General features: G+C 41.2%; 2 protein-coding genes across 3 annotated transcripts in view; one reads left to right on the top strand and one right to left on the bottom strand.

Annotated features, from left to right (window-relative positions):
• Positions 1 to 1,215: 1,215 nt before the first annotated feature.
• LOC128754098 (neuronal pentraxin-1-like) lies at positions 1,216 to 6,996 on the bottom strand. Its single transcript, XM_053856438.1, has 5 exons — positions 6,519 to 6,996; positions 6,234 to 6,441; positions 4,991 to 5,232; positions 4,590 to 4,769; positions 1,216 to 2,590 (listed from the first exon to the last, which is right to left on the bottom strand). The coding sequence occupies exons 1-5, from the start codon at positions 6,930 to 6,932 to the stop codon at positions 2,369 to 2,371; spliced, it is 1,266 nt and encodes a 421-aa protein (XP_053712413.1). The 5' UTR covers positions 6,933 to 6,996; the 3' UTR covers positions 1,216 to 2,368.
• Positions 6,997 to 21,191: 14,195 nt separating this feature from the next.
• The window catches only part of LOC128753630 (regulatory-associated protein of mTOR-like), a 126,957-nt gene continuing 124,434 nt past the window's right edge, over positions 21,192 to 23,714 (top strand). For both annotated transcript variants that reach the window (XM_053855481.1, XM_053855480.1), the window contains exons 1-2: positions 21,192 to 21,572; positions 22,654 to 22,828. In XM_053855481.1, coding sequence (XP_053711456.1) covers positions 22,661 to 22,828 — 168 coding nt within the window. In that variant the 5' untranslated portion in view covers positions 21,192 to 21,572; positions 22,654 to 22,660. The remainder of the gene's footprint in view (positions 21,573 to 22,653; positions 22,829 to 23,714) is intronic.

The raw sequence follows: 23,714 nt of genomic DNA, 5'->3' as shown, positions 1-23,714 counted from the left end.
GTACAGCCTTGCAGATGTCTGACGGGACTGATAATGAAAGTTGACCTCAAAGTGGTGCAGTGTGGGTTTTTGGCTGCTCTCTGTTGAACTGGGTCACTGGAGGGATGACATGACGAGGCACTTTTCCCCTCCGACAGCACGACTGCTGTTTTTAATGTTAGCGATGCAGCTCACAGAAGCAACAACAGGCCACGAGTCTAATCCACGCTCAACTAAAAGAAGTTTCTCCTTCCTGACCTTCACAGCTTTGGAATCTCTCTTTGAGAAAATGCTTTTTTATGATGAACCAGGACTCAAGATTTGTGTCAAGAGGTCAGAGTGAGAACAGAAATGTTATTTGGAAACAGTTGGAAAGGATGCTGGACAGAGATTAGAAGAGATCACAAAGAGGAGGGTGGAGGATGCAGGGTGGAGATGTTAGTCAGGTGCGCCCTGTGACTGGAGTGCAGCGACGAGAAGAAAGGGAAGCTTAATAGGACAGTAGTGACACCCACTGTGACCAAAGTTTGGAGACAGCAGCTCTGACTCACTGGGAATGTTAAAAAAGTGAAAAAAGTGAGGGTGGGAGTGAACATGTCTGTCAGACCAAGAGTGCTCACGATGAATATTATCATAAGGAAGATACGATGTGCTTATAACTATTTTGTCTTGAGAAAAAAGGACCACCAAAAGGAACTGTTATCAGTTGATCATATTGAAGTGCTTTTATTTACTCAATTAACATCCTTGTAGTACAAGAACCGGCCTACCATGTTTCTTGAACTCACTAGTTGATGTCTTCTGGCAGTGCTGTTGCTGTTTTTGCCAGGGATTGTGTCATCACGAGCAGTGGACACATGCCAGTTGAACACAGCAGGGACGGGAGCAGGGTAGCACATGTCAAGATCTCTTGTTCATTTCTCTTGACTCTGTGTATCATGAATACACTCTCAGCACAGTTCCTGTCCTAATATCTCTTTGTTGATTTGTTGCGCTCAATGACATATATTGAAAATGTTCTGAAAATGCTGCAAAAAAGGAAGGGTAGTTATCTCATTTTAATTGCGATTCAGGGGAAACTTTCGGCTGCAGTGAGAGAAGGTCATGTGATCTTAGGAAATAACTACCTGTTTCATCATAGCAAACAGTAAGTATCTTAAAGGACTACCAGAGAAAGAGTCACAGTCGCAGGTGAACAAAATGATTAAATTTCAATTGAATCCAATTTTAACGGCACAGTTTTAGAGTTGAATTAAGAGCTGAATTCTGTCTTTACAGAACAAGTAAGCGTGTTCCCATTCTTGATGTTGTTCAGTTAGTAATGTGTGTTGATATTTATCACTCCCATTCTTATTTAGTGTGCAGGATTTATCAAGAGTGCTGTGTGTTTCCTAAAAATGTCTTCGGCTGAACATACATGAACAGAGGACCACGCTCACATTAAGTATCACAATTTTATTACAAAAATTAAATTCTTCATCTCTCAGGTTTTGCCATGCTTGGAGCATATAACAATACAGTAAAAAACCCACACCCAGAGAAGATAGTAAAGCAGATTCGAACAATGCTTCCACAGCACTCCGTCATTCATGCTGTTACTATACAGATACTGTAACATTCCTAATACAGAGCAGTACAAACACCTGTCAACACACCATGTCAGAAAACAAACTCTTCAAAATTACATTTACCAGGGGAACGTCAAACTAAATTCAGCTTTAGGAAAGGAAGGATAAGAAAAACATAAACCAATAAACACTGAGTTTGCGACAGATTGGATGGTGCTGAATATTTGTACCAGCCCAAGGCACCCAGGCTTTGATGCAATGTTGGCAAGTTAACAACATTCTTACAGAAACACAAAGAGCAGACGAGAAATACAAATTGACTTGTGCCACAGTCTGACTTTGCAGTGTCCTCCGATATTCCCTCCTCTCCTTTCAACAGGGCTTTTTGTCAGTCACAGTGCAAGATCCGAAGGGGCCGGGCAAGAATGGAGGAGGAAGCTGTACCGAGTCAGAAGACGTCACGTCACGGCGCTTGAACACTGACAAGAATGAGACAGACAGCGTAATCTATCTCCAGAAGAATGGGCCAGGAGCAGTGAAGGAATCCCTCACTTGCACTGTGAGGTGGCCGAACATAAGGCTAGGATTGCCAGCTGCCAGTCCAAGACCAAATAAGCCAAACCAAAAAAGCTAGAAGTATCAACCGAAGTTGATGAAAACACATGGGTTTCTCGAAATTCTTTTTTTTTCTTCTTTTTTTTGTTTCTAAACCTCAAGTGTACTGCACATAAATACCCACGAAAGATCCAGGAGTGAAGCGTGACAACTAACTCAAGTATCAAAGGAAATTGAGAAGGGTAGAAACTCAAGAACAAAGCAGTTTAGTTGAGAGAACGACACGGCTCAAAGATCCACTTAGTTGCTCCACCGAATATTTCAATGTTGCTCTCGGTCCAGGAGAAGACATTTCCTGCTGGTGCCTTGCTGTTGCATGTCGCCAGGTTGTAGATCTCAGCGATAGAAAGTATTCTGTTCCAGATATTTAAGCCTGCTAGCTCGCCGACAAAGGCTTGTGTTGCGTCAAAACCTCCTCCAAGAGTGTCCTGGAGAGAGTAGAAAGCAGATAGAACATCAGATCCTTTAGTGAGCCAATTGTTGCCACTATTTCCATGATGCAATTACATCGCATGGTTGGATTAAATTCTTGAACATTTTGATGATCTTGTCTAGACCTACTGTTTGGAGTGTTTTATCAATTATATTGGACCCCACAAAACTCTTTTTAATTTTTAGCTAACTAACCCGAATCGTGCATTGTATCTCTGATGTGATGCGAAGCGGACAGTCAAATAAGGACAGACGCGGGGTCAGAACTAAGGCAGAGGGTGGGTTGTGCACTGTGACGTCCCTTTGCGCTTCGCTCCTGTAACCTCTCGTTCACAGAGAGGGGGAGAATGTTATGAAGGAATAACTTCATGAGGGAGGATCTTTTTATTACCACTACACCATTATGTACCGATCCCAACCAAACCAAACCAAAAAATATCTACCATTTCTTTTGCAGTTCAGTATGTGATAAATGTGTGTGTCTATACGACTAATAGACTTGGGCTCTGTATTCAGCGTTTTGAAGTAGCTTTGTGAGGCTTGCTGTCGGTGGAAATGAGCTGCTTGGCAGAGGGACAGTAGGTGCTCTCTTCTGAGATAAACATTCAGTCAATTAATTATTTGAATATTTCTTCATTGGAGACCTTTGATGAAATGCATTTTTGATTGTATGTTGACTCACATGCTGATGACGCTAAACATTCCAAGCTGTGTTGTTATTGGCATGACGCTCAAAATACCACTGAGAGGTCTTTTTTTAACCTCATTATTGCATTTTCTGCATTACTACAGTTTCAGGGCGTCCACCGTGAATTGCGTGTGTGCTTTTGACAAGCGAGACACAGCATTTCCCTGCATCATCATGTAAATCTGGTCAGCAGAACGCCATTCTCAAGGGTGCAGGCCATGGACTAAAGCTGCTGTCAGCTTTTCATCTCTGAAATGTGATGGCTGATCTCAACTCTTGAAGAAAGCTCTGGCAGCCCCTTGATCATAACGGTTACACAATGTGTCGTGAATCAGCTAAATTATAGCTCAGAATATTCTATTTCAAGTTCATCCAGCTGACAATTGCAGGAGACGTCATGGTCATTGTTGACGTTCTGGTAATCATTTCTTTGGAGTACTTTTTGTTCGGGGATCATGAATATAAATGAAATGCAAGAAAGCAGCATTGTCATGATGAGGGACTGCATCACAGAGAGGAGGAATTCAACATTTGAAACATACAGCATGCATGAGTCAGGAAAGTTGAATTTGTCGCTCTTTAAATGGATAACAACGGTGACAGTCCAAATTTTCATCTATTGACTCTAGTGAGTCAGAGTCAAAGGTGACTTCTGTTTGACCAGCTCATCTTTTTTATCACTTTACCACTGAGGATAGAGTCCAATTGGCTATATTAGCAGCTCGTAGTTTGCCTTGCCACTAAGTTTAAGAGGCAGAGATGAAAGTCAGCGCCCGTGGCCTTGAGAACATGTTCTCAGCAAACCTTTTTATTAACATTTCTTTTCCTCACATAGAGGTGGTTTGAGCCAGCCAGGTTATTGAATTGGTGTTACATCCAAGAGTCAGAAGAGTGAGCATCAGCATGCTGATCCTATATGTATTGACCCGAGGTCAAAGACTCCATAAACAAGATCACAATCCAAGGCCAAAATGCTTTCCTCACTCATATGACTGTCGCAGAGAGAGGAGGAGTTCACTCTTCCATTTGAGACTCAAAGCACAGCCACTGCTTGAACAAACGGAGAACGGAGCTAGGGGGTAGATGTAACCCAGTCAGCAATCTTGGAATTTTGAAATTCAGGTAGACCGAAACAGCAGGTGCAAATCAAAGGCCAGGCCAGAATATTTCCACTCCAACCGTATGATAAGCCTTTATTATATTTAATTACACAAACTTATGTCAGTTTGAATTGAATTTAACATAGTGAATGTCCAGCTAAACTCATAGATGACATTAGATATGAGTTAAAACAGTTTATAATGTACCTGCTCTTGTCCCAAGACCAGAACTCCCTCTGCTTTGATGGGGTGATACGGAGCCAGATTCTCTCCCTTTCCTCTCCAAACTCCATCCTGGAAGGCCTCCCATATCCCGTCACGCGTGGTCCACGTGATGCAAAGATGATGCCATTTACCGTCATTGATGTGGAAAGGCAGGTTGGCCACCTGCAATATATGCAACAAAACATCCACATGCACTGTCACACTTGCAGCTGACAAAACTGTTTTCATTTCTCCCCCTGTGCATCTAAGACATCTTTCACCTTTGCGCTTATCTCTTATTTCCACCCATCACACGTTGTCAGGCTACAATAAGTCACTCACACACATCTGTGACATGAGCAACAGAACCGACAAAAAAAATACAAATGTAACATGTCAGCTACCTTGTCATTGATGACAATCTCCATAGGATTGTTGCCCCACTCTATCAACACCAGCTCGTTGGCCTGGCCCGGGACGGCATAGGAGAAGGGTGTCCCAACTCCAGGAGAGGCGTTAGACTTAATCCACAGACACACACTGAAGGAGTACATCTCCGGGAGGCTCCTCTTGGCTTTGGCGTACATGTAGTTTGTTCGGAGCGGGACTGTCAGCTGGAACAAATCCATCTGTCTGTTGTCTTTGCCTGGTGGTGAGATTCATGTCAAATACTTCATCTGTTACACGCTGCGTATGACAACAGAACGAGGATATTTGATGAACATCAAACATCCTCATTTGTACATCAAGAAATAAAACTGAAGAAGATCAGAAAAGCTATTTTTACATTGCTTTCTGTTGATTCCCGATGGATATACCTCTTATTAAAGAAATTATTGTTGAAATACTTTATTGTCTCTTGCTTTATTTTCTGCCTCTGCAGTGTTCTCAAGACAAGTCAGCTGATCTGATTTCACGGTACAGTGTAGAAACGTGGAGGATGCTGATTGAAGTTGGATTGAATTTGTTGAATTTCTTTTTTTTTTATACCCCAGACAGTTTACATTTTTTACACTTGTTGTGTAGTTAAACTAAAAGGTTCTAATAGGACTTTTTTTCCTCAGTTCTTCAACGATCTGTCGGACACACGCACATTCGCGCGCCCGCACACACACGCGCACACACTGCAGTCATGAAGACACCCTTCACCGCATCTGAGTGAATCTTGTACTCGAATAATGCAAGCTTAAATCCATTCCATTTTCCCCAAATGGAACAAACACGGGACAGATGACACTGTTTGACCCCCAATGGAACAAACTCACGGACCAACGTGAATTTTAAAGTGACCCAGTAGCAATCCACTACCAGCGTCGCATCTTAGAGAAGACTCAAAGCCTCTTTTATCTCTGCGTCGGTTATCGAATCTCGTTACGTCCTGGGTATCTTATTCTTGCTGTCTACAAATCCCGCTTCTGTCAGATCTGGCAGCACAACAACAAACTCGGGATGTAAGCGACAAGGAGCAGCGCGCCTCGTCTCTCGCCATCTGCGCGCAGTTTGATTGCTGCGGCACTAGGAACCCAAATCTTTGCCACCCTTTCCGCGGGACCCTCCAATTGTAAGACTCGATAGCTTTAGGAATCCATAAGACGTAACTTGTTGGCAACTCCAAAAATCCAGTGCGCTCTGAAGATCCAGACGCACCTTTCTCCAGGTCTGTGATCCGGTGGTGCAGCGACGTGAGAGTGGACTCGACTCGGTTCCTCTGCTCGGAGTCGTTCCTGGCTCCAGGCTTGGCTTCCTCTATGGTGTTGACCCGGGACAGGACCTGCTTCTCCATGTCATCTATCTTGTTTTGGAGCAGATCTTTCAGGCTGTTCGCCTGCACTGTGTTGTTTCCGCGGCTGTATTGCTGCACGAGGGAGAAAAAAGTGGGTTAGATTTCGAAACAAACAGCTTGGAGCGTCACATAACCATCCACTCCTTTACCTCCAGATTCTCGAGTCTCTGCTTTAGGCTCTGTAAAGTCTGCCCCAGCTGTGCCAGAGTATCCGTGGTGCCCCTGGAAACATCCCCCATGGTGTTCTTGCCGCCCGGCCGTTTGCCCCCGGCTCCCGGGACACTCTGACCCTCACAGCGGCTCAACTTCGACGTGAGTTCCCTGATGGTCTCCCTTTGGTTCATGATTGTCTCCTTCTGCTGCAGCACAGTCTCCCGCAGTTGCATGACTGTGGTTTTCAGGTCCTCCGCCGGGCCACTGTTCTGCATGCTGGCCGTGCACAGGTCCATGTCTTTGGGCACCGAGGTGCAAATGAACTGCGTCTGGAAGTCATGAGCCTCCACCACCACTAGGCTGGAGAGTAGAAAAAGTTTCAAGGAGAGTCCCTCCATCTTCTTACGCATCGTGATCGACGGCGGGTCGGCGCAGGAGAAAGTGTCTGATATTTCAGCACCTCGGAACTGTCCACCGGAGCCTGCTCGCTTTATATAGCGGGAGAGCAGCGCGCTTTCCCGCATCACTGTCATCAAGATCCGCGGAGCCCTGCCCACGATTTAAGGTGGTCCGGAGAGATAGCGCCGTAGATCGTTTAGATTTAGAGATATGCGTGACTGTAACCAAGAGAAAGCGAGAACAAAATTAAATAAAACGCAGGGAAAATGAAAACCCGAGACATAGCAAAATATAGTATAACTAGAAGGCCAAAAAAAAGAAAAGAAAAAGATGTTTGACGTTTGTAAACGGTAAAGGTAAGGTGGTTGGAGGTGATCTGCACGACATTAAGTAAATACATATTGATCAGGGATTTCTGAACAAGGAATTCATTCGTAGAGAAGGACATTGTCTGTCGAAGAAGTCCTTTACAGAGGCTATTTTACTTATCGCATGGTTGTCATAAAAGCGTGATAAGGGGAATGACGGCTCCACCTTAATTGGAAGCTGTGGTACAGTGAAGCATGCCTCACTTCTCTCTTTTTTACCCCTCACGCACAAAATGTTTCTTACCCTGAAATGTGACGTAGATCATGTTCTCTTTGTCGTCAAAGGCTGTGTTCACTGGTGTTCTGTGCTTGTCTGTGTGTGTCGATCCGTTTTCACCTTCACATGAAGGAAGAAGAGGCTCACGTGCTGCTGCTCAATGAACACTTTCCTAAGTGTTGCATGCAGTGAGAGTGCTCCACTGAATTGCTTATGAATTCAACAGTTATTTTATAAATATTTTAAATATATTATAAATACCTTAAATGTGTTTTCATGAGTTTTAAAAAGTCCCCAGCCAATTGTTGCAGTTGAGGTTGCCCTTGTCAACAGCTGGAGCGGGCACCAATTTGCCAGTTCCTTGTGCACATCAAGAAAACTAACTGATTTTACCATGAACAAAATATGCCACCTTGTGCAGACAGCCAGTTCACCCCTGCCGAGGACCTCTCTGATTGTGTGCACTGAGGCATTAAAGTAGTCAGAGAGCTAAACCACTGTTTCTCCTCACAAAAGTTTCAGCAAATCCTGTGAACAACTTTCATCTGGATTTATTTTTGCACAAATATGATTGGAATTGAAAGGGATTCGTGATGATGTGAAGTTTCCTTCCTCCCACAAACCCAGCATGGAAGAGCAGATACGCAATTCATACAAACCCCTGCTGGTTCATCACTGAATCTGACAGGTGTGAGTCTTACTGGTTACTACTCTTAGAGTTCTTTCTTCTTCACAGGCTTGAGCAATCAAATGATGAGGAGCCATACTGTATAGCATGACTGTCCTCAGCGGGACGTCAAACCAAACAACACAGAAAAGTTAGATGGGGCAATAAAGACACATCCTTAAAGTCAAGATAAAAAATGAGGACAATAATAGAATAAGATCAAACCATAAACAACTAGTGGCAAATCAACTCATGAGGTCATGGCATATAAATAAGGTCTATACGCTAAAACGTTGGTTGGATATCTAATATTTCAGTGTGCTGCGTCATAATGTGTCAGAATGTTTTGCCAAAATCTGCACCCTCCATGTGACATCTGTCTTTGTTAAACAGGCAGATGGTTTCTCTGCATTTCCATGCTGCAGCTGAAAGACTAAGTGAATAAATATGTATAATATATAAGTCTTTTGCTGCCTCTCTCACCACAAGTTTCCTTGTTTAACTCAAATTGCTTATAATGATGATGTTTAATGCATAAATGTGTCGAGTTGGGCTTAGTGTGACATTGTGCAGTATAGAAGCTTAGTTCCAGCTGAAAAATAAAGAGAATAATTGATATCATATGATGATGGTGCTAATGCAGAGTTATTTTCCAATTCCATGTTGTGGATAAATTAATTTTGAGCAGCTACTTTGTTGGTATCTTCAAGGGATCGGTGCCATACATGCATTTTTTTTTTCCTGAAAATAATGCCATTGATTTTCTTTTAGAGTGTTCTGTAGTGTCAGACACTTGGGTCTGCTCGCATTATCCTTTAAAATCCACTTGAAAATATAAGAATATTCTACACTTGTATTCCTCTTATTTACAATAAACACATTTCCTTTTTATATACTACATGTTTTAAACATTGCTACTGCAATTAAGTATCTTATCGTGTGCATCTTCATATTACTATCATTATTCATCACATCCTGAGTCTATCGCCTTGTTTTGCTTCATACTTAGATTTCTAACTGTTCCCACTCCACTCTACGTGTCCAAGCCATTCTAGATAGTCAGCCCATGCCCCTCTGTTTTTTAAAATTTATAGTCAAGTCCTTCCTGCCCACACCCTGTGACAAAATAATTTTCAATTTTCAACCACCTTTTTGGACCGTGGGACAGTTCACAGGTTCATTCCAAACAACACTGTGCAGTGTGAATCACTTTCATACTGGGGTGGTCCATGCTCTTGAAAAGAATACGGAAAAAAAATATTTTATTTCAAATTGGCTAATAAAGTATTCACTTGCTACAATTTCCTCTCGGCAGTTTCTTACCGCAAGCATTAGCTTAAGGACGGACTTGGCAGCCGCTGGCTAAGATGGGATGAAAATTGACCTGGCGTCAGCTTTAATTTGTTAAATTATCGATCAGGCCGGTTGTAATCAGCAACACACCTAGCTGGTGGCACGGGTGTGAGGATGTAGCAATGGTTAATGGCAGAGTTTAATTGTCAGAGACGAGCCAGCCTCATAACCCATTCTCTCTGTCTCAGCAGAAAACCTGCAGCCTGATCTGTGCTAGATGCTTCACTGACAGCCGCAGACTGTGCAGCACGTTTGTGAGTTGGAGTGAGATAAACGCTTGGATGCTCCTGGTCCAGAGAGGTTCAGAGAGTGGCTCCTGACCGTTGTCCCCCGACTCACATTACTGATCACACCTGAAGAGCGCTGGGAGTGAAGAATCTGAACTTAAACACTATAGGGAGGGTATTCTTTCTTAAGTGGAAGAGCCTCTTTTTGTCAAGCTGTGATGAGTGCAGACACGAGGGTGGCCCCAGCAATTTTCGCTCATCCATTCCTTCACATTAACCCGATCAAGCTTAAGCTTGAAATGCAGTGTTTTGAAAAAACATAAACCTAAAGAGTGTCACCTGACAATGCTGTTTCACTAGCATTGTTTTTATTGACCAGGAAATTGTCAGAAAAAACATTCTGCCCATAAGTGAAGCAAAGACATCAGTATGCAGGGGCATGGATGACCAGTAGTAATCTAGATTTGTAGTGATATCAAAAAAAGATCTGCTCTGCAGCTGACAGAATAGAGCAAATATACAGAATGGAACTTCAGACTTATGGTGAACTTATGATAGAGTGGAATTATTTCACGCACTTTCAGACACCTGATCATTTTCTTTTTTTAAAATCACACACTGCTATGGCGGTGAAGACACAAAGAGATAATTCGCACAAGTCTCCTCTTGATCACCAGCTTATTGTTCATCAGAAGAGTACAAAAAAGCCCATAGTTGAAACCTGTTGCTTGCCCAGTTACATCATTCTTAATTGTTGTGAAGAGTCATTGTCACATAAATTAGCATCATTGAGCATGCGTAATATTAGCCTTTTGGAGAAGCAGAATGGACATCTGTGTGACGGAGTGCTGAGCAGGGTGGAACCCAATAGCAGAATGTCGAGGGACAAGGGACAACAAGGCAGAAACAGTTCAATAATTTAATAGAATAATTTGCAATTGTCCAACAATAGTGCACGAAACACAATCACAAAATATCAGGAGTCCAAATATCTCAGAAGGGCCAAAATTCAAAACGTAGAAAAACCACGGGTGAGAGGTAAAAGACGACTAAAAAGCTCAGGCACCAAGGCAAAAATGCAAGACCAGTAAGAAGAGAGCAATTTTACCAGTCTGGAAACTTCATCGGTCTGCACACGAGACTGGAACCATGTGGAATAAAGGCTGCCGGTGACTGGGAATCGGTTCCCGCTATGTGCCAAAGGTGAAAAACAAGAGAAAAGCAGATCACCACAATCTGGCTGGTTATGAATCGAAGGATCTCCTAGCTTGTCCACTAAGTTAAGGGCAGGAAGTTTACATAAATAGATAATCTTGATTCTGTTCTGATTTCTTTGACACAATGCGAGTGAGAACAGCCTTTCACTCCAATTCTGAATCGGTGTCTCACCAACGGCAGAAGGAAAAGCACTCCACTGGAACTAATTCCATTTAAATCGAGTTTTTGCTTCAGGACTTGAGGAATATTTCTTGATTAAAAGCTCAGTGAAATAAAGTGGATTGTGACTTATCAAGTTTAGCTTTTTCTACTGAGCAGATGTTAGTCTCCTTAAGATGTTTGAGCATTTCATCAGTGACCCACAGCACTTAATCATTATGTCCTTACGGTCACCCCAGAAATCAATGCTCTCAGACATGTTGATATTGATATGTTGGCACACACCAGAGACTTGCTCACCAGCTCATTCCCCACCCATTAAAACTCAAAGTGACACAAACAAATACCAGTGGCATTACTTCTAACCTCGTCATAATTCTCCAGCGTCTGCGCATTAACGCCGCTGCAGTGACAGCGCTGTTCATCAAGTCAATCCAGTTAGACCCGGTTGGACCCAATCCAACATTTCCTCCATCATGTCTCTGCACAGTCAAGTATGTACTGTAGGGGACTGTGTGTTTTTGATACATTTGAACACATTTACATATTTGAACCTGGAACCCACCGCAAACCGATATGTAGTTTTATTTTATTTTATTTTTAATTACTTAAACTACCAGTCAAAAGTTTGGACACACCTTCTCATTAAACGGTTCCTCTTCATTTTCAATACTACATACATTGTTGATTCTCAAGGCGTCAGAGCTATGAATGATCCTGTATGAAATTACATAGTAAACAGAAAAGTGTGTAATTATCTACAATATAGAAGGTAGTGTCCAAACTTTTGGTGAGTACACAACAGTATACATTGGCCAATGGTGGGTATTGTCTTGAAATGCAATCTTAAACTTGAATGGATGCAATCTCAATGAGGAGTCAAAGACAAGTTTACATTTTTATGACCAAAATTACACTGAAACAAAATCTAAATTGTAGCACTAGTCCCATTAGTGTTTGCAGTCAGGAAGGAAGGTCAAAGCTCTAGCTGTTCAGAGGGCGAGCAAAGCTTTGGCTCAGGGGGCGCAGGTGCGTTTTAGTACTCAATAATGTCGTGGAGATGAAATCTTGTAAAGCTGAAGGGCCTGGAGTGGAAGTGAATAAGAGCCAGAGTGACTTCTATGTACATCCCTGCTAAATTACATCAAGTGACCGAAGTGTCTCCTTGTAAAATATAACTTCCTCTGGCTCTGCACTGCAGTGCGCTTGCTCACTACCATGTTGGGAAAAATACATCATCTCATTCTCATGACATTGTCGTTCAGTCCATTTATGTAGTCCGTCCAACTTCCTAGGTTTGTCAAGCTCCATCTTCAATTGATGCTGTTGGAAAATGCAAATATATTATGTGTATGTACAGGAAGTACATTAGCTGAGCAAATCAACATTTGTTTTTTCCATTTGTTTTTGGTGTCCTGCATTATTAATGATGATGGAGTGAAGCTGAGAGGTCTCGGTTATTGTTGTGCTCTGTTTATTTATACACAACAAATAAGGAGCCGTGATGGACTGAACATGAATAATACAGACGCAAGGCCCTTCTAAACACTGCAGTGCTGTTTCCACTGGCATTATCAGAGAGATGCTTGCGTCTGATTTAGTAAGATAGTGTGGACAACATAACAGGAGCAAAAGTGTTAGAGACACGAGGAGCAAAAGTGTTAGAGACACGCCTATTTATATGAGAGATTGCGTGTTTCCGGTTTGTAGCAGGGTTAATTTGAACACAAGCTCGTGGAACAATGCTGTACAACACAGACCCTAGAACAGAGCTACAACAGTGCTGGAGTCAGCAGAAATTAAAGGCAAAAAACATTTTCACTGTCACATGATTTTATGGCACGATTTGACACCACACTATGCTCTAGTACAGACAAGTGTGGCCTGGGGTTCCAAATGCGGCCCTTTGATTGTACGTATGCAGCACGGGAGTAAAACTATTAAACTCACATCAGAATTGTTCATCGTTCAGTTGACTTTTACGAGCATTTCTTGTCTCCTTAAAGTACATAGGAATAGTACATAGATTATGTATAAGAGACATCAAGGATCTTTCGACGGAATGTGTTTTTTAGCACACAAGACAAATGCTTCAGCACCCCATCTGAGCCAGTAAAAGTGAATCTAACCCTTCATATCGATGGACCAGATGGACCAATGTCATGCTATAAAAGTAAAGCTAATAAAAAATACAGTATATAATTGCATTCAAGTGAAGACTTACTGTAGGAACCACGCACAGAGGAACAGAGGGAAAACAAAGACTGAAAAAAACTGAAAAAAGGAGAAAAAAAAAGTGTAGTCGATGAACAAATCACAAAAAGATAAAACGATTGAGTGGTTCAAGACATACAAAATAAAACAAAGATAATAGCAGATAATGACAAGAATTGTGGATTTACTGGTGGATGATGACTGTGTTTTATTCATTGGGCACCTAGGGCCAAGCAGCAACAACCACATGAGAAACCAGTTGCCTTTGAACTTCAAAAATATCCTGCTCTACTCCTGCCATTCCTCATTGGATTTTACACACCGACATTTGACAGCGCAGATTTCACCATTTAAATCTCAATATATCAGAGGGAGCTGAGCTTCTTGTAAATCTGCAAGAAATTGTCCCTTGAATCCCAAGACGTGACTCAATTGGACCCAGTAAAGATCCATTCCAGCGGTGACATCCGGCTCAACCTTCATTCCTCATGCATCCAAGACAATGATCCAGCTGTTTAGTCAAATATAAAGCGACATTTCTGTCAAAGTTGATGCTAATCAACGCTGGCTTTTTCTCTGCTTCCCTTCTTATTCTAGCCTCCATTTCTACAGGCATCCGTTTGCAACCACTTCAGAGTTCAGAGTAAGACGGTTCTTTTGTGGTATACTGCTATTGCAACGTCTCCCTCAAGTTCTTCTACAGTTGTTTGGCCGAAAGAAAGGAGAAGAAGATAAAGGCTCGACATGAATGAAGACTGTGCGGTGTAAGTGGCAACTGACTGTCTTGTCCTGAGATGCTGTCAGTGATTTCAGAGGATATGCCTGAACATTGGGGCGACCTACAGATCTCTCCAGGTGGATTATCAACGCAGCAGATGGAAAGTGATGGAATCATTATGTCATCTTGAATCCCTCAGTCACTCCCACAGCACACCTCATCCTTCCTCTCATGAGCTCTGTGCAACCCTCACACCTCTGATGGATTCCTCTGAGCATATGTATTTTCCCCGCACAGACTAATTATATCATCACATATTCACAAAGCAGAACTGTTTGTTATTTGAACATTATCATAATTGACCAGACGCCACCAATACGGCTATGTATGTTTTATGAATATGATAATCTCAACCCATGCTATAATGGTAAAACCATGCGTTATGCAACCCATAATTCATTGCAGCAAAGCGAAACTCATCCATCTCTCATATAATGGTATGATCACAACCTGCTCTACCAACAACAAAGCGCCGGAGGAGCCTACTGGCCCATTTAAATGAGTGCTGTGTGATATAAAAACTGCCCATTCAATGGCGACTTATGTAAGTAGAGGCTGCCATTGACACTTGTTAAGTCAAGGTTCTGTGGTTATGATCACTAGAGATGGGAACTTCAAAAAGGAGAAAAAGTGTAAAATAGAAAAGCATCAAATGAAGCCCACAGAGGTTTTACAAACACACGGCCATGTGGACCTCCCAATTCGGCCTGAATGGGAAAGTCATAAGAAACATTGGGAATCAACACATGCATATAGTTGACACAAAGGTTGCTTCGATTGTTTTGAGCTAAACAATGTGTAATCCATATAGTAGCTTTACGTGACAATTAACCATAACCTGAAACCATAACTGAAAGGTCAAGCAATGATCATGAAAAATTCAAAACAACAGTCCATAAACATCTTCCAGAGCCGTTTGTTGTGAATGATGTATACTGAACTTTAAAATGGCTTCGTTTGAGCGGGCACTGCCTGAAGACAAATAGAAATTAATGATTTCTAACTCCTTGAACTATTTCCTGGTGATTGTGAATGAGGATGTTCATCCATCAGGACACAAGTGATTGGTCAGTGGGAGGATCACACCATCAGTAATCTTTCTCATGATCTTTCTTGTTTTCAGTCATTTAATGACAATGACTTTTCTCTCCCTTTTTTCCTTTCTAGTCCAGCTAGACATGTCGCCTGCATGCAGAAAGACCATGCGAGGATAATACCTAAGCTTGCCCTTCCAAACGCATAGCTGCTACCATGAGCTTTCCCGGGGTCTCAACCTCCATCACACAGAGAAAATTGAATTGGTTTCCTCCATTGCAGGGGATAGTACACTGGAGGTGAATTCAGACGTATGTCTCAAGGTTTATTCCCTTTCTTCCCAGTTTGATTGCTTCTCTCCCAGCTCGGTGGTGGCCAACAGAACGGGACTATGATTACCATGTTGCTGAATGTGGTCAGAGGGATGTTTTCATCACCCATTTGTGGCAACATTTTCTTCTTTTCTAGGCACTGAGAACCCAAGGATGGCAAATTTATTCCATAGGCTGAGCAGTCAAGCACATTGAGGAAGGTCTTTGTCTGTTAAAATCTGGGCTAAAATCTGAAAACATGTTCATTACTGTCAGTTACCAAGAGCAAATTGACGTCATGGTCACCTGCCTGCGCGATTAAACTTGGTTAGGATTTGAGAGATGATGTGAGTCCCTCTCTCTGTGATGCTTCGCTCAAAAAACAAACCTTTGACTCCCACTGTTTGAGAAATGAGTGTGAGGCTTGACAGGAAAGGATGTTGGGGACAAAACAAGCCTAGGCTTTTTTTTTTTTTTTTTTTTAGAAATGGCTGTACCCAACCTTTATAATCGACCTGTTTTTGTTTCTGTTGACATTTGAAGGATCAGGTGTGGCAGCAGATGAAAGTAGTTTGAATAATTGCACTGCAACACGCACTTTCCAACTAATCAAACTAAACTGACAAAGGTATACACACACACACGTTTGTCTTCCTATCTTAGTGAGTACCGTCATTGGCATACATTGACATAACCCAGCATCACCCTATAAACCTAGCCATCTCAAACAAATGGCTAAGCTCAACCTTGACTCTGAACCAAACTAAAACCCAATTATAAAAACCCAGCTATTTTGTAGTTTTAACACTCAAACTCAGGCTTGACAAAGTGAGGACCGGCCTAAATGTCCTCACTTTGCAAAAATGTCCTCACTCTGATGATTAAAAACTCATACAGGTTGTCACAAAGATAGAAGTACAGGTACACACACACACATCAATTCTGGAAGATAAAATCTCTAGTCTCAAATTCTCCGTCTGATAATGTCGTTTTTTGTCACAGTCAACAACCCAGAGCCACCACAAATTGAATGAATATACCACGTGACCAAGTCATGTCAGTAATTGGTTTAGCTGCTGCACTGATATTTTCTGGCAACCCAGAAGCAGATTGTGATGCATGATGCTCTTTCACCCATGATATGGTGGATACCACTGTAGCAAAAGAGGTTACTGGATTCCAAAACTATCCCACTCAAATTATTTGAATTAAAAATACAACCTACATCATTCATCCATAAATAATAATGAGAAACCATAATAGCATCAAATCAAAAAGTTCACCAAGAGGATCGAGTGACTAAAGCATGAAGGTGGGAATATCAAAAGCATGGAAAGACATTCAAGACACGACATGAACAACGGACAGAGATGACCAATTAGCTCCTAAAGCTAAAAAAATGGCTGGAGAAGCCTGGATGACATCAACATACGGGGTCGAACATGGCCTGGAATAGTTGCGAGTCGCTTGCGACACCAGGCTACGTCAAGAGTTTTCACTGGACTTACACATTCAAAGAGCCCGTTGAGCACAGTTCCCGAGACCAAAACCAAACCAACCTCCACGGTCGATTGTTTTGAACTTAATGTTCACCATGAAAGGAATGATAGTGAAAATGGCATGGCAGAAACAAACACATTACACTGGAAGGAAAGGCTGTTATGCCGGCGTCAAGAGGGCGTTGAAGAGAGAGGGGATCGAGTTACGGAAGAGAGCAATCGAAATGGAGGATGTGTTGGAAAAACCTCAAACCTAATGAAAAAAATAGAATCATGACGCTCATGTCAATGTAAATGGGCTTGGAAACCCCATCAAAAGCACATAAACAAAACTCAAATCAACTTTCTGCAAGAAACTCACCTCACTCAGAACACAAAAAAATTTTCAAAATTCATACTTCAGTTCTAATATTAATTTAAGGAGTCACAATTTTTTATTTTATATAGAGCAATAAAGCAATGGCACATTTGCATCCTTGCGTGATCTTATACAGGTAACATGGTAAAGCAATGGTGTACTGTATGTACTGTATACGTGGCGGAGATTTCAATATGATTGCGAATACAGACCTTGATAGGACAAACAAGAAAAGAAGCGGAAACACCCATTTGCCAAATAGTTGACATTTTTTTACAGCACAATTATATACATATATACAATTTGAGATCCAAAAACGAATCAACTCAAATATCAGCTCAAAGAAATATTCAGAATTTGTTATCACAAACTGTGCACTCAGTCTGCAAACAGAAATGAAGAGCTCATTGAAAGATTTGACTTGATCCCTTGCACCTTCCATCTATTGACAGTAAGCAAAACAAACAATGTACAAACCAGATGACTCTTGAGGAGATTAAAAAAGCAATAAAAAAGTAAAACAACAAACAAATCACCAGGAAGTGATGGATTTCTAGGAGAATGATACAGAAAATTTGAAAATGAATTGACACCTCCACTTTAATCTATCTTTAACTGGACACTTTCAAAAGCTATTGTACCTCCATCCTGGAAAGAAGCCATAATCACATTTCTACCAAAACTATTGCCAAGTTACCGTCCGATCGCAATTCTGAACGAAGACTTTTGCATCAGTCATCTCAAGTAGATTACAGTGCTTTGTCACAGACCTTATAGATGAGGATCAAACAGGAATTGTACGACAAACACAACATAATATTAAGAGAACATTACATATTATAAATAATATATAAAAGAGAATAATATATCACCTGCATTAATAAGTTTAGACGCTGAAAAAGTGTTTGATCTGGAGTTTCTATATAAAAACAAGGACGAAATTTGGGTTTAATGAAAGCGCAATTCATATTATCAAGATGATTTATAACCAGCCGATGGCTAGGCTAAAAATTAATGGTTCTCTATCAAGCACGAAGATTTCTATTACCAAGGGGGACGATGCAGGGTTGTTAGCATCTTTCACACTCTAAATATGGTCCTTTGTAATTAAGAAACAAAAAGCTGGCAAATAAATCGGTCTACTGAGATCATTCCATGCGATAAAGATTAGATTTAAGAAGACTACAATGACAAAAAAATGATGACAAATATCAAAGAAACTCACCTTCTAATAAAATTACTAGAGCACTCATTTGCTAATATCATTACTAAAGCAATATCATTAATATACAAGCATCTAATTGGATACAAGAATGAAAATACATTATGTATTAAACCAAACGGTTCAAAGAATTGGATGAAGAGATAACGGACAAAATGTGGAATAAAATGTGGATAACAAAGCAGACCACCTCCCAATCACATGGATGGATGTAATTTGCATGGAAGAACCAAATACAGTACTTCATTACTCTCCACATTAAAGCCAAACACTTGAATAAAAATCTGCTATGTTAGAGAAAATACAATCGAATGGATCCTAACTCCTCACACATCTCCTGGGTGTGTCCAATAATTGTGTTTTTGGAGAATGGGTTGCGTGTGAAGTAATGGCATACATGATACCATTTACTGCAAGTGTTTTATATGTGGGCATCTAAAAGGACCTGCGCAGAAATCAGACACAAACTGTGTTTGGTGAATATTTTACTGAAGGATGGAAAGAAGGCCATCACAAGAAAATGGTGTCAATCAGCTGCACCGGACATTGAACAATGGTGTGATATTATTGAAAATATATTTACAATGGAAATACTGACATATAAATTAAAAATGAAAGATGAATGGGTAAAATACAAAGGAAAATGTGAATCTTAAGTTAATGTAATTGTTTCTCACATGTTTCATGTACGTTTACTTTATGTCAGTGTCTTTTTGTTAATTATGGCTGCTTTTATTTTAGGAGAGGGAATGTGTTTCTGGATGTTGTTGTTGATGTTTTAGTTTTTTGGGGTATGTTTATCTATGTTATCTTCTTTTCTGTGTACATTTTGTATATTGATGCCAAATCCAAAGTGTATTTGTCACAAAATGGACCATTGTATGTGCATCTACAATAAAAATTCCAAGAAAAAAAATATTACAATTTTACAAAAAAAGAAAAATGTCAAGTCACTTATTTCAAGGTACTGCTGACTTTTGACTCAGTGTTCTCAGTGACCACCACTACAAGTTCTCTTTCAACATGCAGTGAAGGATTTTAAAGGAGCTGCTTCCATGCTACTTTTGATGGATGCAGCTATCAGTGAAAGTGTTCTTGGTTCTAACACAGCACACAGAGAAAGAAAGTCATGACGTGTTCACCTGGATATTTAATCTAAACTCAACTCACTTGGCACTAATGGCGGCTGCGTTCCGGGGAGGGCCGGGGAATGCAATATTATTTATGGTAAATAGAAACTAGATGTTGTCATCATCCTTTCATATCACTTTTCACATTATTTGGAGTTTAATTATGGATGAAACATATACTATTAAAAAATGTGGTGCATGCGTGTGTTTTTGTGTGTGTATTTGTTTGTGTGTGTTTGTGTGTGTGTATTTGTGTGTGTGTATTTGTGTGTGTGTGTTTGTGTGTGTGCGTCTGGCTAAATTTCACTTGTGAGGACCAGTTCTTGACAAAACACTTTGTGAGGACCGTATGCCTGTGGGGACGATTTGCTTCACCTGATACAGACAAAACCACCCCATTTAATGGTTTGTTTGTTGTTTGTTGGTTTTTATAGTATGCACCACCCACTGAAATCACACAGAAGGCTCCTACTGTGCCTCCTCGCTGGTAGAGTAGGCAGCGATCACACTATTCAATGAGAAAGGGACACGATTCATTCTGCTGCAATGAATTATGGGTCACAAAACACACTTTTTTTAAACTTAATAATGCAGTTTCGGAATATCATATTGTCATAATACATACATTCCATGCATACATTACATGGCTTAATGAGGTAGTATACATAACTGCTGATGCCAAATTCATAATAAGGCACATGAACTTGGTAATATTGCATGAAAGACATCCAGGCAGCTTTGAACAGTTGACTGATCCTGATCCTAACCCCAACCATTGACCTATTAAAAGGGATGGTTATGGCATTTTGAACCAAACCACCCATTCTTCAACGTAACTGACTCATTATGATTTGGTTTAAGTTTGGTTCAGAGTCATGGTTAAGGTGAGTCATTTGTTTTGGATGGTTTAGGGTGAGAGGCTGGGGAAAGCACTATGGCAATGAGAAACCTCACAATGTTCCCACAAGGATAGAAATACAAACGTGTGTATGTGTGTGCATGTGCGTGTGTGTGTCTGTGTGCGAACTGATATAGCCACACCTATGGGAATGAACTCTTGGAAACACCTCCTTTAGGGGACTTTTGCTATTTGTGGGGACCTTTTGCTGGCTCAATTTGAGTATTAAAACTTCGAAATAACTGGGTCATTATATGTGAATTTAAGTGAATGTAAATAAACAAATAAAATAAAACTATAGATCTGTATAGCAGGAAGGTAAAACATTAACCTAAGAAGGTGGATGGATTTTTGAATATTATAAATTGTTATTTTGGAGTCTTTACATTAAGTTGACATTAATTCAAATAGTTGTCACTGGTTGGGGGTGGCAGTGGGAGGCACTTACTACTACTTACTATATCTCGTTAGTTACATTTAAATCATAAAATGTCAGCAACAATATCTACTGAGGCGGGCAATAAAAAGTTTGGACACAATCTGGGTTTAGCTCGGGAGTGATGACGTCACCTGACAACATCGCAGCGCTAACGGTGCATGCCGGGTACAACTCAAGATGGCGGCGCCCTTGCAGAAGTGCTGAAGAAGTGCCTCCGGTTATCATTCTTGAAATTCCTAGGGATATCCGGCAAGTCCTTGACTTCAGCCTCCTTCTTGTGCCGCCCAGACGAACCCGGCTGTCCAACAGCGTTAGCGGTGCCTGGCGTTGCTGTGTTGGACAGTGAGTGTGGAGATGGGCCTGGTGTTCAACTGCTTCCCTTAGCGAGGGTCCACGGATAGTGCCGCCGCACAGACCCTTCCTCTCCGGCTTGGAAGCCTTTCACCTGCTCTACCGGCTCTGGACGCTGCCCTACAACTTTCTTGCCAGGATAGTTTCTGTCATCGTCCGGAGACGGAGAGGTTCCCCAGCTCGTGCGGCTAATCCCACCGAACCGAGGTCTGCGCACATTTGCACACCGTGATTGCGCCATTTATGTGCCTCATGCACCTGTGGGCACCGTGTACTTGACAGCAGGCAAAGTTCAGGAGCTGCTCAGGCTCCCTTGTTGCCCAGCAGCTGACTGCCAATGAGCTGTCACTTTAGCCGCGATAGCTTAGCATGTACTTGCAAGACAGTTACCGGTTCTGCTTGAGACCAATGACATCTGTAGTGCTCTTATAACGGCGTCTTAATTTGGTGCTAGACACCCCAAATCACCGCAACATCTTCAAACTATCACGGCGAAGTGATCAATAAAGCATGAATCCACGTGTTTATCATTTATATGTGAAATAGATTTATAGCACTGAAGTTAAGAAGTGCCATAAGAATAGTGAAACATTTAAATTTCTGCTGTCATTTGACAGTGAATTTGTTAGTGAACTTTGCTGTGTATTTTAGCAGTATAGACACAATACGTGCTTCACTCCACTATGCTCCGCTAGCATATATATATTTTGTTGACAATGGATACTTATGACATGTTGCATGTGCTTCGTGGTTTGTTGATGTGTTTACAACTTGAGGCTGCGGGCCACTGGCGTTACCCAACTAAATCTGTGGAGCAGTAAAGGAGCCAAATGATACAATGGATAATCAGTGTATTGCAGTCATCTCCTGCAATGAACATACATTTTGATTGGGCTATTTTTAAAGGTTATTCGACTCAATCCAAAAATGGGTATGTGTTAGTGTGATTTCTTCTATCTCTGGTTTTTACCAGTCATTTCATTAAACAGTATTTGATTTGTTGTCAGTTGTTTTGTGTACATTATTTACAATGTGTAGTACGAATTGAAGCAACATGAATATCAGCGGCCATTTGGCAAATTCAAATCTGTGGAAGCTTACATTTGTTGGCAACATTGTATTGCGGTTTAGTTGACAGCGCCATGTAACAGCCCAAGGTTGATGCAGTATGACTAGTTTTTCATTGGCTAACCAGCACCAGTTATTTATTTACCATTTCCAATGTTATACTTTGTCTGTAATATTTTCATGTCTCAGTGTAGTTACCATCTTCTTTCCCTCTGTACAGTGCTCAAATGAAAATGGATGCGGACTTGATTCACTTGCCAGTCGCTGGCCTGGCTGAGGAAGAAGAGGCTGACATGAATGATTGGAAACTTCCTCTTGCCTTCATGAAGAAACGTCATTCAGAAAAAATTGAAGGTTCGAAAGCTTTAGCACAGAGCTGGCGGATGAAGGACCGGGTATGTCTTGTTTCTTGTTCACATCCTTTACTGGAGTCTTTTTGAATGTAACCTTATATATTATGAACCTCATATACCTTTGTGACGGTTGGAGATTCTTGTTCTCATTCTGCATTTCAGTACTTACTACTCACTTGCCTTTTCCTTCAAACCTGGATCAGTAATTACATTAATAGCACCATGAGTGGGGATGTCATTTTTTCCCCAGGTATTGTCTCTAATTGATGCTATAAATTTCATAAATTGAATGCTCCTTCAGCGTTTAAAGCTGTTCTTTTGGACTGATGAATAAAGCAGCAACGAGGCAAGCTTCTTTTGAGATTCAAAGAGCTGCTTTTCACGCGTCTCTCTTCACTTGAAGCTAATATATATCAAGCACAAACTGTCTTGGGTTTTGTTTGTACCTATGCGTTTTGTCCAAGTTCTGTGAAGCGTTATCATCGCATTACATGCGACAGAAAGCAGGTGTTTTGCATACATCCCTGTGGGATTCTTCAATCTAAGGGTACAAACTAGATGAGTTTTGTCTTTTGGGTTCTGAATACTACTGACACTGAAAAGTCAAGTTGATTGCATCCAGTACTCCAGGTTTTCCCCAGAGCTTGAGCGGCATGTTGACCCCCTACGCTGGGGTTTTGAGCCCCTGCATCTAACTTTTTCCAGTCAGTCTATGTTGTCTGGTGTGATTTGCAATGACAGCGCAACCTCATTGTTAGTCAAAGAATGCTCTTCTTAAAGAAGACTGTTACAGATGTACACCCTCCCAGCAGTTGCATGTTTTAATAATCATATAAAGATACAAGGGCGTGTGGTCTTTTTTCACTTCAACTTCCTTCACATGAATAAATACTAGAATATGTAGCAGATGTGGGATGGTATCTGTGTT

Source organism: Synchiropus splendidus, chromosome 2 (assembly GCF_027744825.2).
Source record: "Synchiropus splendidus isolate RoL2022-P1 chromosome 2, RoL_Sspl_1.0, whole genome shotgun sequence".
Classification (NCBI taxonomy): Eukaryota; Metazoa; Chordata; class Actinopteri; order Syngnathiformes; family Callionymidae; genus Synchiropus; species Synchiropus splendidus.
This window is presented reverse-complemented; position numbering and strand designations above follow the sequence as displayed.